General features: G+C 43.3%; 1 protein-coding gene across 4 annotated transcripts in view; it reads right to left on the bottom strand.

Annotated features, from left to right (window-relative positions):
* atp13a3 (ATPase 13A3) overlaps positions 1–14324 on the bottom strand; it is a 154081-nt gene that overhangs the window by 67610 nt on the left and 72147 nt on the right. For all 4 annotated transcript variants that reach the window (XM_060941760.1, XM_060941757.1, XM_060941758.1 and 1 more), the window contains 2 exons: positions 9776–9873; positions 254–427 (listed from right to left, as the gene is read on the bottom strand). In XM_060941760.1, the coding sequence (XP_060797743.1) occupies positions 254–427; positions 9776–9826 (225 nt within the window). In that variant the 5' untranslated portion in view covers positions 9827–9873. The remainder of the gene's footprint in view (positions 1–253; positions 428–9775; positions 9874–14324) is intronic.

The following is a 14324-nucleotide window of genomic DNA, read 5'->3' on the forward strand; positions in this document are numbered from 1 at the left end:
TATTAAACCCTCAACAAATGGTTTTAAAATAACCACAGGGCCATTTGTTTACATGCATTCATATGGAACCACTACTTGGCTCTAGAAACTTGAAACGGTTATCACAGAGACGTGCAGATATACAACTCTGACAATTTAGAGGAAGAAGGAGCACAAAAAATTATAGTAAGAAGGAGAAAATGCAGCACAGGAAGAAGAAGAATACAAAGAAGAATATGATGAAGAAGAAGAACGAAGAAGTAGCAATACGTACAGTGCTCTGGAGCAGTACCACCTGGGCGTCACGGATGGTTGTGCGGGTACACGTTGCCTTGGCACACCACTCGGGCAACCAGTAAAGCAGCAGCAGAAGAAAGCCACCTGTACACACCACACCCACTGCCACCAGTGCCAGTTTCCAGCGGCACAGTCTGTACCCGCTCAGCTCCTGTGAAAAGGACACAGCTCTTATACCACAGTTTGGCACCAAATGAATAAAATGTTTAATTCAGGACCTTAAATGAGTCCTCCAGAACAGTTACACTATCTGTAGTGATCATCATGGACAATAATTGTGATACTGTACTGAGCAAAGAGCAAAGCACACTACAAGGCCACACTAGGATCAAAAGTATGAGGGCACCTGACCATCACACCCACATGCCAATTCCAAAACCATGAATATTAACAGCCACCACTCTTCTGATCATAAAGCTTATTACGACAGCAATATTTTCTTTGTTCCAGTTAAAAACCTCAAGAAATTTGTATTTAACGAACACCACAGTATGCACTGCTTTTGTAGGGCTACAAGCTGAAATATAGTTGTTTATATTTTAGGCATAGACTGCATAATATAAGTACAGACACAAATCCTCAAAAGGGCTTAAGTTTTTCAGATACCCCTACCTGAGGTCTATCTGCTGTACTCCGGTTCTCTTGTAAAATAAATTTTCATCTCAGTTAAAGTACCTGATTAAATAAAGGTTGTTTATAAATGAGGGAAGATCTTGGAGGAAAGTTCATCCCTCCAATACAGTTCCACAGACTTGGCAAGGAGCACTGAAGATATTCAGGAGACTCATGTTCGCCTCACTACCAAGACACTTCATTTTGGTTTTAATTTGTCACCCACCTGTACCACAGCCTCTCATACTTTATTGCTGGATTCTGTAATTTGCTCACCTCTCCACTTTCTACATGCTGTTCCTGCTCCTTGCCGCCTATCGCCTGCGGCAGCTGTGCCTGCTCCCTGCCGCCTACCGCCTGCGGCAGCTGTGCCTGCTCCCTGCCGCCTATCGCCTGCGGCAGCTGTGCCTGCTCCCTGCCGCCTATCGCCTGCGGCAGCTGTGCCTGCTCCCTGCCGCCTATCGCCTGCGGCAGCTGTTCCTGCTCCCTGCCGCCTATCGCCTGCGGCAGCTGTGCCTGCTCCCTGCCGCCTATCGCCTGCGGCAGCTGTGCCTGCTCCCTGCCGCCTATCGCCTGCGGCAGCTGTGCCTGCTCCCTGCCGCCTATCGCCTGCGGCAGCTCTTCCTGCCTATCGCCTGCGGCAGCTGTTCCTGCCTATCACCTGCGGCAGCTGTTCCTGCCTATCACCTGCGGCAGCTGTTCCTGCTGAGTTAGACACAAGAAATTATTTCAAAATAGAAATACTTTCATGAATGAAAGTATAAAATCGCATATGAACCGTTTATAGTTCTAATTGATTTATAAGTAATTAGAAAGTTGGAGAGCTTATTCCTTCTTTCTGTAATTTGTTTTCACTCACCTCTCCACTGCCTATCACTATTTTGGTTGCTCTTTTGAGTGAAGTACAGTAGTAGACCGACTGTGCTCGTCTGAAATAACATGTACAGTGCCTTGCAAAAGTATTCATACCCCTTGAACTTTTTCGCATTTTTCCACCTTACAACCACAAACAAAAGTTTGTTTTTTTTTTTACAGAGATTTTATGATAGACCAACACAGAGTAGCACATAATTGTGAAGTGAAAAAAATGATAAATGGTCTTCAAAATTTTAAACAAATAAAAATCTGAAAAATGTGGTGTGCATTAGTATTCAGCCCTACGTACTCTGATACCTCTAAATACAATCCAGTGCAATCAATTGCCTTCAGAAGTCATCTAATTAGTTAATAGAGTCCTACTGTGTGTAATTTACTCTCAGCATAAATACACTTGTTCTGTGAAGGCCTCAGTGGTTTGTTAGACAACACTGAAGAACAAACAGCATCATGAAGACCAAAGAACTCACCAGACAGGTCAGGGATAAAGTTCTGGAGAAGTTTAAAGCAGGGTTAGGTTATACAAAAATATCCCAAGCTCTAAACATCTCAAGAAGCACTGTTCAATCCATCATTCAAAAATGGAAAAAGTATGGCACAACTGCAAACCTACCAAGACATGGTCGTCCACCTAAACTGACAGAGCGAGCAAGGAGAGCACTGGTCAGAGAAGCAGCCAAGAGGCCCATGATCACTCTGGAGGAGCTGCAGAAATCCACAGCTCCGGTGGGAGAATCTGTGCACTAGTCTAATATAAGCCACATTCATTTTTCAAAAATCATGAATATGAGCAGAAATCAATGATTCAGTAATATTAGATTTTTCAAAAATCATGAATATGAGCAGAAATCAATGATTCAGTAATATTAGATATACACTGGAGATCAAAATTAGAGAACAACTTATAAAAACTTGAATAATTTTGAAATAATACCATCTTCACTGCTCAACAGTTTAAGGACATTTTGTTGTGTCTATACCATGCTACAACAACACTTTTTCACAAAATGGATAACGCATTTCAACAAAAAACCTGCATTTTGCAAAAAATGCACTGATCAAAATTAGAGAACACTTTCAGGTGCCTCCCACTTAATGGTGCTAATCTAGCACATGGTGCTAATTTCCTTGATTATCAGTCAACCCCTATTTAAGTGGCATTCTAACTGCCAGTTTCATTGACTTTGCAAGATGGTGGGTCGTTCTAAAGTGACTGAAAGCCTCCGGCAGCAGGTTGTCCAGATGAAAACCAAAGGGATGACCCTATCAGCCATAGCAAGACAAGTTGATCGTTCCAAATCTGTGATTTCAAGAATATTGAATCTTTACAAAACTACAAACTCATTCAAGTCGCCCAAGAAGGCTGGTCGTCCACGGAAGACAAATGCAAGAGAGGACAGGTCACTGCGAAGGATGTCAATGGGTAATCGTTTCCATACTGCAGGTGGAATTGCTCGCCAGTTCAGTGCTGAACATGGTAAGGATCTGTCTCGCCATACAGTGGCTCGCCGTTTAAGAGCATTTGGACTGAAGGCCCACACTGCAGTGACCAAACCTCTCATTAGCAAAAAAAATCAAAAAGCTAGACTGAGCTTTGCTGAGGAGCATGTTGTGTGGACAGAGGAGAACTGGTCCAGGGTTCACTTCAGTGATGAAAGCAAATTTAATTTATTTGGGTCTGATGGGAAGCATTATGTTCGGCGACACATTGGAGAAAGACTAAACCCAAAGTGTGTAAAGTCAGTGAAAGGTGGAGGAGGAAGTGTCATGGTTTGGGGCATGTTTTCTGCTGCGGGAGTTGGGCCTCTTGTACAGCTACATGGCCGAATGAATGCAAATGTGTATCAGAACCTTCTTCAACAGCACATGGTTCCTTACTTGCGTTCATCGCCCAATCAGCCTGCAGTCTTTATGCAGGACAATGCTCCATGTCACACAGCAAAACGGGTAAAGAATTTCCTTGAAGGTGAAAACATTGAATTAATGGCATGGCCTGCCCAGAGTCCTGATCTCAACCCAATAGAGAACCTCTGGAAAATCCTTGGTGACAAAGTTATGGTCAAGAAACCCTCTACAATCACCGAACTGTGGAGGAGGCTGGAAGAAGAATGGACCAAAATCACACCAGAGCAGTGTGAGAGACTAGTGCTATCCTGTGGCCGCAGATGTGCTGAAGTCATTCACAGCAGAGGCCTGTACACTTCTTACTAATTGCTGACTGTTGTAACCTTCAGATTTTTGTTCCAGATTGTTGTTCTCTAATTTTGATCAGTGTGTTCTCTAATTTTGATCAGTGTGTTCTCTAATTTTGATCAGTGCGTTTTCTGAAAAATATTTTTTTGTGTGAAATGCCTTTAGTCATTTTGTGAAAAAAATGTTGTTGAACCATGATATGGACACAATAAAATGTCATTTAACTGTTGAGCAGTGAAGATGGTATTATTTCAAAATTATTCAAGTTTTTATAAGTTGTTCTCTAATTTTGATCTCCAAGATATCTCAAAGATATTTGATTTAAACCTCTCTCTTTTTGAAAGGTTTCACTGCAGAGGAATTTAATGCTCTTTTCTGGGGTGCATTTTGTGATCTTTCCTCCAGTTTTCTCAGCTTTTGTTTCTCTGATCTTTCCTTCTGCTCTTTCTGATGTTCCCGCAGTGCTCTTTTGGACAGTTTCTTGGCTACTCTGTTTGCATGAGCTTTTGTTTCAAGTTCTGTATTCACCAGATTCATTAATCTCTTCTTGGATTCAACTTCCTCTCTGGCTAAGCGCAACTACGCTTTCCACGACATATTGAATTAAGTTCAACGCATTAGAAACAAAAGCACGAACGGAGTTAAAACACATTTTCCAGCAAATGGGCACAGCCATATCGTTTTCTCATTCTATCGCGTACAGTCTTGCGGTATTTACATCAATTTAACTTCTGAGTGTTCCCGAATGTCAACGAGAACAAACAAAGCCGACGAAAACGTCGCTAAACAAGCAAACCAAATCAGAACGTATTCTGCTGGTCATTTTACTTAAACATATTTTTAACGGATATACAAGAGATTAAAAAAAAAAAAAAAACACCACCACTTTGGCTAGAAAAATAGTGGAATTCCGCTAAATAGCGGCCGTCTGGGATCCATGTTAAGCATAAGCTGAGCAGAGGCTGCGTTAGCCGCCACCGCGATGTATAAAAAAGAGGGGGGTCCGGGGGTCCTCCCCTGGAAAATTTTTTTAAAGATATTTTTTGGGCTTTTTTCACCTTTATTGGATAGGACAGTGTAGAGACAGGAAATGAGTGGGAGAGAGAGACGGGGAGGGATCGGGAAATGACCTTGGGTCGGAATCGAACCCGGGTCCCCGGATTTATATGGCGCCTTATTCACCTGAGCCACGATGCCCCAACCAAGGAAAATTTTGAAAATATAGATGTTAAATGGTGAATTCTGAGTGATCCTGAATGCAAAATTTTATTTTTATGAAGTATAAATTATGAAGTAAAAACTTATGAATTTCAATTCTTTGAAAAACCACTGTGAGTAGCCGGCAATGAAACGTTTGCAGGTGGCAAAATCGCCGGTTGCCGGCAGTTATTGAGAGGACTGCGCTATGTGTGGTGGAAAACTAACATTGCTCATCACCCTGCACACACCATCCCCACTGTGAAACATGGTGGTGGCAGCATCATGCTATGGGGATGCTTTTCTTCAGCAGGGACAGGGAAGCTGGTCAGAGTTGATGGGAAGATGGATGGAGCTAAATACAGGGCAATCCTGGAAGAAAACCTGTTGGAGGCTGCAAAAGACTTGAGACTGGGAAGGAGATTCACCTTCCAGCAAGACAATGACCCTAAACATACAGCCAGAGCTACAATGGAATGGTTTAGATCAAAGAATATTCATGTGTTAGAATGGCCCAGTCAAAGTCCAGACCTAAATCCCATTGAGCATCTGTGGCAAGACTTGAAAATTGCTGTTCACAGATGCTCTCCATCTACAAAGTATTGACGCAGGGGGGCTGAATACTAATGCACATCACATTTTTCAGATTTTTATTTGTTTAAAATTTTGAAGACCATTTATCATCTTCATTTCACTTCACAATTATGTGATACTCTGTGTTGGTCTATCACATAAAATCTCAATAAAAAACTTTAAAGTTCGTGGTTGTAAGGTGGAAAAATGTGAAAAAAGTTCAAAGGGTATGAATACTTTTGCAAGGCACTGTAAACAATGTCATTTTCTATGGCTAACTAGCCTGAAGATGTTTACAAAGTGATATTATATTAGGCCTATCAGACGCTCGCTGGGCTTGCTGTGAAAATTGTGCATTGATGCCAAGTTTCCAAATCAGTCATTGCTTCACTCTTGAATATTTTCTATCGTGAATGCCATCATTAAAAAGCTTATCTCTACTTTCCAAAGAAATTTATCTTGTTAAGATCTGTTCAGTACTTTGGGAGTAACGGCAGGCTGAAGTTAGTACAACAGAGTACACACTCTGTTTGCGGGACGTCGGGAAACTGACGATGCTTTTTTAGTCACGGGAAAGTGGTCAGGCAAAGATATTGAGATCTTTGTGGTCGGAATGAGATTTAAAAAAAAAAAAAAACAAACACGGAAATCAGAAACATAAGTGTCAATTTCAATTCAATTAATGTGAATTGTTTATTGATTGTGGATCACACGGTTTTTTCGAGGTTCACCTTGAAAGCTGTGAATATTAATCGAAATAATCTTTTTTTTTTTGCGTTCCGGTTTCCATCAAATCCTGCGCGCTTGATTGGCTGGCGAACGGGTCCGTATCCTACGATACGGACCCCAGTTACAGACACTGGATATGGACCTCTAGCGACTCGCTCGTTCACAACAACAAACATAGTAGCAATTTTTGTCAACATTTATTTTCGCATTTCTCAGGAGAATAGCATTAATTTTACAGCATGGATAGCAATAACGACAGTGTTCACAGTGAAAGCGAGTCTTACTACCCTGAGGAAGAAGAAATAAAAGAAAACATTTCAGGAGAAAGCTAAAAACCTGGAACTGTTGCTAACGCCGAGCAAAAACATGGCTGAATCCTGAATGACTCAATTTTGTATAAATAGGGGACTACATAGGCGGCAAAATGTAGTTTTTTTTTTCCTGCCATGGAAGTGCACTTGTATACCAAGGAGGAAGCCATATACAGCCGTGAATGAGGATTCAAAATGGCGGCTCGGCTCGGTTTTCCCTTTCGGGCGCTCTCGTTTTCTGTTAGAATTTGGTAAAGAAAAAAATAAATATATTATTTACCAGCTTAAGGTCGATCCATATGGTGAAATACCGTGACCTCAGTCAGTACTTTCAAGACCTCACTCACGGTATTTCACGATACAGACCTCCCAGCTGGTAAATAACACACACACACAAAATATATATATATTTTCATATAAACACTAGTAGGCCCTACTTAGAAATACAAAGCCCTACAGAGCACAAAGAGGAGATTAGAAATCTTTTATTACTTTTTTGAGTACACCGATTAAACTTTTTTCAAAACTAATTGGCATAATTAATGCTAATTAAATACTAATTAGCATAATTGGGTTTTAATAATTTTTCAAACTTTGTATTCAGGATACAACCATCTATATTCCTGCCAATTTCCATGTAAATATCTTGAAAAATAAGTTATTAAGAAAAAAAATTTGATCTCATTGGTTAATGAGGCCCATTTCGGACCATGTGATCCTCATACACAATATTATGGCAGTTTTCTAAAAATGAAGCCGTTTTTTCAATCTTTGATTTGCAATATCTCAAGAACGGATAAACGTATTTTAATTCTGTAGAATTTATGTATGTATGTTGTTCTGCATTCAATTCTGAATTCAATGAGAGCAGTTTCAAGTAATTTGGATTGAATTTTCACCTGATATGCCTAATTGTATTCCAAAATGATCTCAATATTTGTAGCTTAACATAATCTAATTTAATATGGAGTGTGTCTGAAGACATCACTCACACACTTTTTTTTTTTGGGGGGGGGGGGGGGGGGGGGGAGCTGACATTGCTAACTATTGTTTGAATCGTTTTTAAAGGTCCCCTTGCATCGTTTTTTCATTAATTGTGCGGTGGTCTCTAGTATGAATGAATGCCCTGTGAGCCGGTTTTGGTGAAAAAAAAATGCTGTGGTTCTCCTGTTTCAGGCTGTTCTAGTTTGGTGAAGGAATGGGTGGTGGGAGAACAACAGGATTTCAGCTCTTACTCATTATTCATGACATGTAAACGTGTTACCTCTGATTGGCTAACAGCAATCAGTAAACATGTTACCTCTGATTGGCTAACAGCACTGTGACGCTACCTCCAGTGGGTCAGAACAAGCAGATGTGGGTGTCTTTGTAAAAACTGTTTCGATTGGCTATTATGGTCTCGACATCCATGTTTTGACCAATAACAATGTAGATGCGGCAGCGGGGGCGTGGCCAAGGGTCGGTCTGTGAATAGAGGGCGGAGTCAAGGAAGGTAAGTGGCAGAATCACTGCACCTGACGGGAATTAACGTGTGTTTGTGTGTCTTCCCCAGTGACCGCGCCCTATAAGAGGAGAGGGAGAGCAGAGGAAGGGAGCTCTCTCCCCAACCAGAACGCTTGTGTGTGCGCGATTCATTCATTCATTTAATTGAATACTCCCTGTGGCAGCGGCTCTCATCAAGGCACGAGGCACGGAGCGGAGCTCGCCTCGGGGGTGTGTGGGGGGAATAATATCCCCTGGCTGGGAGCTGACGGGCCCTGGCAGCACTGGTTCATTTGGGAGAGGGCAGGGGTCGCTGGCTGCCAAGTCTGGAGAGGCTGGGACCTAGGGTTAGGGTTAGGTGAATTACGTCCCGAGGCACGGAGCTAGCCCGCCCAGGGAGCACTCTTTAGTTCGGGAGAGGGCAGAGGCCGCTGGCTGCCAAGTCTGGGGAGGCTGGGACCTCCCCTGCCCGAGTTACAAGCGTGCAAAGTCGGGCTGGAGCCGCCGTTAGAAACGAAACTGATGCGGAGCACCGCACTGCGCCTCGGGGCGAATTACATCTCTCTCCTCGCGCTTTCTTCCTGTGGGCGGTCGCAAGCCAAGGTGGGCGAGGCCATGAATACTAATTTTCGAAGTGACGTAACTTCATATGGCTTTTTCTGATCCGTTCGTTTTTCCGACTATTTTCTTTCATAAGCTAATCCAGGGAATGGGAGTAGAATTACATTTTCACATGCAGCATGCATATGCAACTCAGAGTGAACTATGGTATTTCAAAAAGAGCCAGTATTAAATGTTTTTGGTGGAAGGGCACCTTTAAGCACATGAGAGGAAAGCACAGTTTGAGCAAGGGAGGTTTCTGCATGGTCCTAGTGCCTGTAGGCTCCCTTCCCATGTCTTTGAGCAAACGCACTTTCCGTATGGTCCTAGTGCCTGCACCCCTACACCTCGGACCTTAAAAAGTGTTTGGTTTTTTTTTTTTTTTTTTTGGGGGGGGGGGGGGGGGGGGGGGTTGAATATAATAGTCGAACACATTCACAAACAAAAAGTACCCAAATTTATCAAAACAATTCATCAATTTCCTCACTAGTGAGGATACTGGAAATGTTACTCAAATGTCCCTGATGATATTCGTATGAAAAATACGAGTGGTGTATTTCGCAGTAAAACACTCATGTCTATATAATAAAAATAGTTATGGCAGGAGTGAGATAAGGTTCATAATCTCCAGAGCGCATTTATACATCATCCTCCACTGTTGTATGGTCATGTGAACACATTATGTAACCCTCTGCATAATACAGAGACTCAGCCAGGCTGATCTGCTTACTTTCCCAAAGAGCAGCCTATAGGGATCCAGGACCCTCGATCATTCAGCAAGAATACAGTTGTAATACTAACAGTTCGGTTACACCTACTTGTCTACAACTAATCTCTCTAATCTGCCAAGTGATGATCTGACGAACTTAGTATTTACAACTAAAACGCACATTGAATTGATTTGAAGGTGCAGGCAGAGAGCTTACCATTTCATCCTCCAGCCCCTTATTAACGATCTTCAGGTCCTCCTTCTCCATCCTGTGCTCCTGTTCCACCTCCTCTCTGAAGCGTACTGCGACTTTACCTGTAAATACCAAACAACGTCTGAAAAAGTTCAAGATGTACAAGACACACAAACGTGCAGAGACGCTCCAGTTACGGCCCTGACCTCTCCAGCTGCATTTTATTATAAAATACAAACACACCATCTATTCAGGGGGCGGCACGGTGGTGTAGTGGTTAGCGCTGTTGCCTCACAGCAAGAAGGTCCGGGTTCGAGCTCAGTGGCCGGCGAGGGCCTTTCTGTGCGGAGTTTGCATGTTCTCCCCGTGTCCGCGTGGGTTTCCTCCGGGTGCTCCGGTTTCCCCCACAGTCCAAAGACATGCAGGTTAGGTTAACTGGTGACTCTAAATTGACCGTAGGTGTGAATGTGAGTGTGAATGGTTGTCTGTGTCTATGTGTCAGCCCTGTGATGACCTGGTGACTTGTCCAGGGTGTACCCCGCCTTTTGCCCGTAGTCAGCTGGGATAGGCTCCCGCTTGCCTGCGACCCTGTAGGACAGGATAAAGCAGCTAGAGATAATGAGATGAGATGAGAAACTGTCATGAATTGTGCTGAATGAGCAGTAAACCACTTATGAGAATGTTTACCTGTGAGAGCGCAGGCACACATAAATGGACACTGCGCAAAGATATTTTCAGCAACTTCCAAATAAAACATTAACCAGTAGCCTTAGCCAGATTTTCGTGACCACTCGGCGCATGACGTCATTCAAGACAAACAAATCGCTTGAGTTGAGTCCACTTCCGTTTACTTGCATTGCCATTCGGCTTGAGTGCAGACGTGCGTTCGGGAATTTCCAAAGAAAAAACATGCCTTATTGTTGTGCAGTGAACTGTAACAATGGGACCGGTTCAGGAAGAAGTTTTTACCTTTTTCCGAGAGAGGAGAAAAGGCGGAGAGAGTGGATTGTGCGCGTGAAGTGAGAGGGTTGGCTTTTTCCGAGAGAGAAGAGGCGGAGAGAGTGGATTGTGCGTGTGAAGCCAGTGTTGGCTTTTTCCAAAAGAGGAGAAGAGGCGGAGAGTGGACTGTGCGCGTGAAGCGAGAGGGTTGGCAGCCGGGTAAACACGCCACTCTGCGCTCCGATCACTTTGACGACGATTCATTTTTGAAGAATCCCCATCTGTTGGACTTTAGGTGTCAGTGTCGGACAGAGAAAGCTCAAACCTGATGCTGTTCCGACAAAATTCGAAGACAAAATCGAGCAGTCAAAGAAGAAACGGACCAGCAACGCTCAAGCAAAAAGGAGAAGATAGGAGGTAAACATTTTTACCCTTTTCATTTAAATGCTCGGTAGTTAAAAAAAAAAATCACTGATCGATGAGATGAGATGTCAGGCCTGATATATTGACACCAGGAAATGCCACTGATGGCAGGCTAATGTGGCCTACCGGCACACTGTCAAGTAATTGTTACCTATATCCACTAGGGAGGGTGGTTTAATTATTCTTCAAAAGGGCTCTTATTTAGTATTACGACAAAAATTCTTCTCCGTGCTCTCACGGAAGGCGGTCGCATTTCTCTGCTCTCCTCTCCTTTTTTTCCTGCTTGTGCTCTTTGTTTCGTCTCGTCTGCCTATACATTTTTTTTTTGAGAGACTCTCTCCGCATTGAATTTCTAAACTAAAAAAGCATGGATTTGATAAACTGGTCTCCTAACGAAATTGACACAGTTTCTGGGTTTGGGGGAACCCACCTGTCCTGCCGGAACGTCTGCGGAGGACATTGGAGATATCTACCTATTCGGAACCATGATTACCAGACTTTTGCTGATTGGATTAGGCATTGCCCTGGTATATCGAGGAAATCAGACAACGGTGACAGCTGTTCAAAGCCCTACAAAGCTGCCCGATATGATTAAAGCGGTGGGCAAAGCTGTCGGCACTCAGACTGTGGCTATAGAACTTGAACCACAACATGGTTGTCATCTTGGAGACGCTTTCGGCTTTGCAAGGAATAAGTATTTCGGAGACCAAATGGAATTGAATTTAACAGAAATGCACAGATATGGACGAGTGGTGTGGACGTGTAAAGACTGCGTCTGTTCGAAAGACCAAACAATCTATATCTTATCAACATTTGGCTCCCTGAACAGCACCGGCCTCGATCAAGGCCGTTGCTGGGGCAGCATTTCCCCCAGAAAGTCACTGCTGGGAGACACCCTCACATTCTTCGCATTCCTTCCCCAATTTTCTGCGGTCGCCGTTTTTCACCCCCAGTGTGACAAGCGGGTGCGTGACCAGCGCCGCTTGCATGGCTGCAGGAGCAGACGCCTGCTTGCTTGCGCTGGGTTACCGCTACCCCCTCCCCTCCTACCCCCTTACCCCCACCCCTGATTGCCCCCTCCTTCCCCCCTCCCCCTCACCCACCCCTGATTGCCCCTTCCTTCCCCCCTTTCCCCCCCTCAAGTCCCATGTTTTAAAGTGTTCTTGTGTTATTGTGTGCTTGCACGGAGGTTTTTAAATGCTCCCACACTGTACTCCTGATAGGAGCATAGTGGGGGGGTGTTCTTTTTTTTCCTCATCTTTCCTCATGTTACTACTGTGTTTCTTTTTCTTTTATCCCTGTCTTCCTGTCCTGTTCCCCCTCTGTAAGGACAGGTTGATGGTCAATTTCACTGGTAACAGTGACAATAAAGGGTTCATTCACTCATTCATTCAAAATAAGAATTTATCATAACTACCAGGACAAATCGTTTGGGCACGAGTCTTGTTGAGGTCTGGGGTCACTGCGATCAGAGTCAGCCGAGTCGCTGTCCAATTCCGAGGCTGCACGGTCAAACCAGTGAGCCACATTTACTGATTGCTTCGCAACGGCCATAGGTTCATACATATATGGTTTCACCTCTCGATATTCAATTTGGAGATCCTACTTCAAAATCGCTATCGCTTTCAGACATTTTACACAACCTCTCACGACCAAAGTCCGCACACATGTGCTCAGTTCGCAAGTAAAAACACAGAACTGCTCCCAGTCTGTTTACCTTGAATGACGTCACGACGACTGCCCCCTGGCGGTAAAAGTGCGCGTAAGTGAGATGTAAACAAACCTTTGGAACTTGTGCAAACCAGTATATTTTAACCGTTTTATTCAATTTGAGGGTGCAAATTAGACACCAGGAAGATTGAATTCATTTTTGGGTCTTTCTTCTAGAAAATAAAGTTGATATTCTACGTTCCAACTCTGACCCTTACCTATGACCTTTAAGTCATGCTGCAGGACCAGGCGGGGGGTATAAAAATGACACCGGTGCACTTTAAGTGTCAAGTTTAGCAGTATCAGCAATCATTTCGTCCTTGTATCGATCGTTTGATCACTGTTCTCAATAATAGTTAGTGACTGACACCTAAGCGAGGCTTGTTAAGCCTTTGTTTTATGGTGTTAACACATACTGTTAACTTGACTGCAGACTTGATTACTTGTGGTTTGTCTCTGGTGGTTAGAGGACCACGTGGCTCAGTGTGTCATATTGCTGGGTTTCAGTTACATTACTTTTCTTAGCGGTTTTACTGGAAGTGAAATAGCTAGTGGTCTAAACAGCTGCCGTAGTGCAAACAACTAGCGATAACTTATCAGAGTATGCTCGTAATCTAGAAGCCACTGCTGGCTTTAGATATATTCAGAAGATTGCTATGTGCAATGGAATAGACCCCTACAGTCTGGGAAAGAAGGATTTGTCATATGATCTCGAAAACTACCCTTCAGTCAAGTTCCCCGACATCTCCAACTATCTGGTGTTGCAGACGTCCTTCTACACCACAAAACAGATGAAAGCGTGGAAGAGTATGGAGGCTTACAACTTTTTTGTATGTGGCTGGGTAAAGGACCTCAGGATCAAGTCGCTGCCCAATGAATCATGCATTGTTTTTGCCCGTGTAAGTATGTTTTTTTTTTAAGCTTTTCGTACGCGTCTTTACAATGAAGTGCTGCAAGTTGAAGTGTAAACAAACAGTTCGCTTGATTCTCACTTGTGTTGGCTCTTATCTCTCAGGTAAATCATTCACAAAGATCATCAGAAACCCCTTTAAAGACCTGGATCTTAGTTCAACAAGACGGAGAAGTGATCACGGTGCATTGTAACTGTATGGCTGGGGAAGAATTTTGTTGCGACCTTCATGCATATGGACTTTGTGAGGAGTAAACAAAGAAACAGCTGGGGACTTTAGTGCTTCGTGACAAAAAAAAAAAAAAAAGAGTACTGTAAAATAATACATAGCAAGAAAAGTACTTGGGAAACACCAAGGACGTAGCTGAGAGGGAAATACAAACCTTTCACCAAGTGATCACTGCAAACTTGAGCAGGCTTTGACTCGGTTCCCTTCGATTTCAGTGAGAGGTTCAAAAGCCACCTTTCTCCACGTCTTTGTGAAATCCTTTGTTCGTTCACCCTTTTTTATTAGTTCACGGGGAACCCTGAAGAAACTTTTATCAGTTTCACGATTGGATCGATTCAAATGACCTAAAACAATGCAAACGT

Source organism: Neoarius graeffei, chromosome 15, assembly GCF_027579695.1.
Source record: "Neoarius graeffei isolate fNeoGra1 chromosome 15, fNeoGra1.pri, whole genome shotgun sequence".
NCBI classification, from domain to species: Eukaryota; Metazoa; Chordata; class Actinopteri; order Siluriformes; family Ariidae; genus Neoarius; species Neoarius graeffei.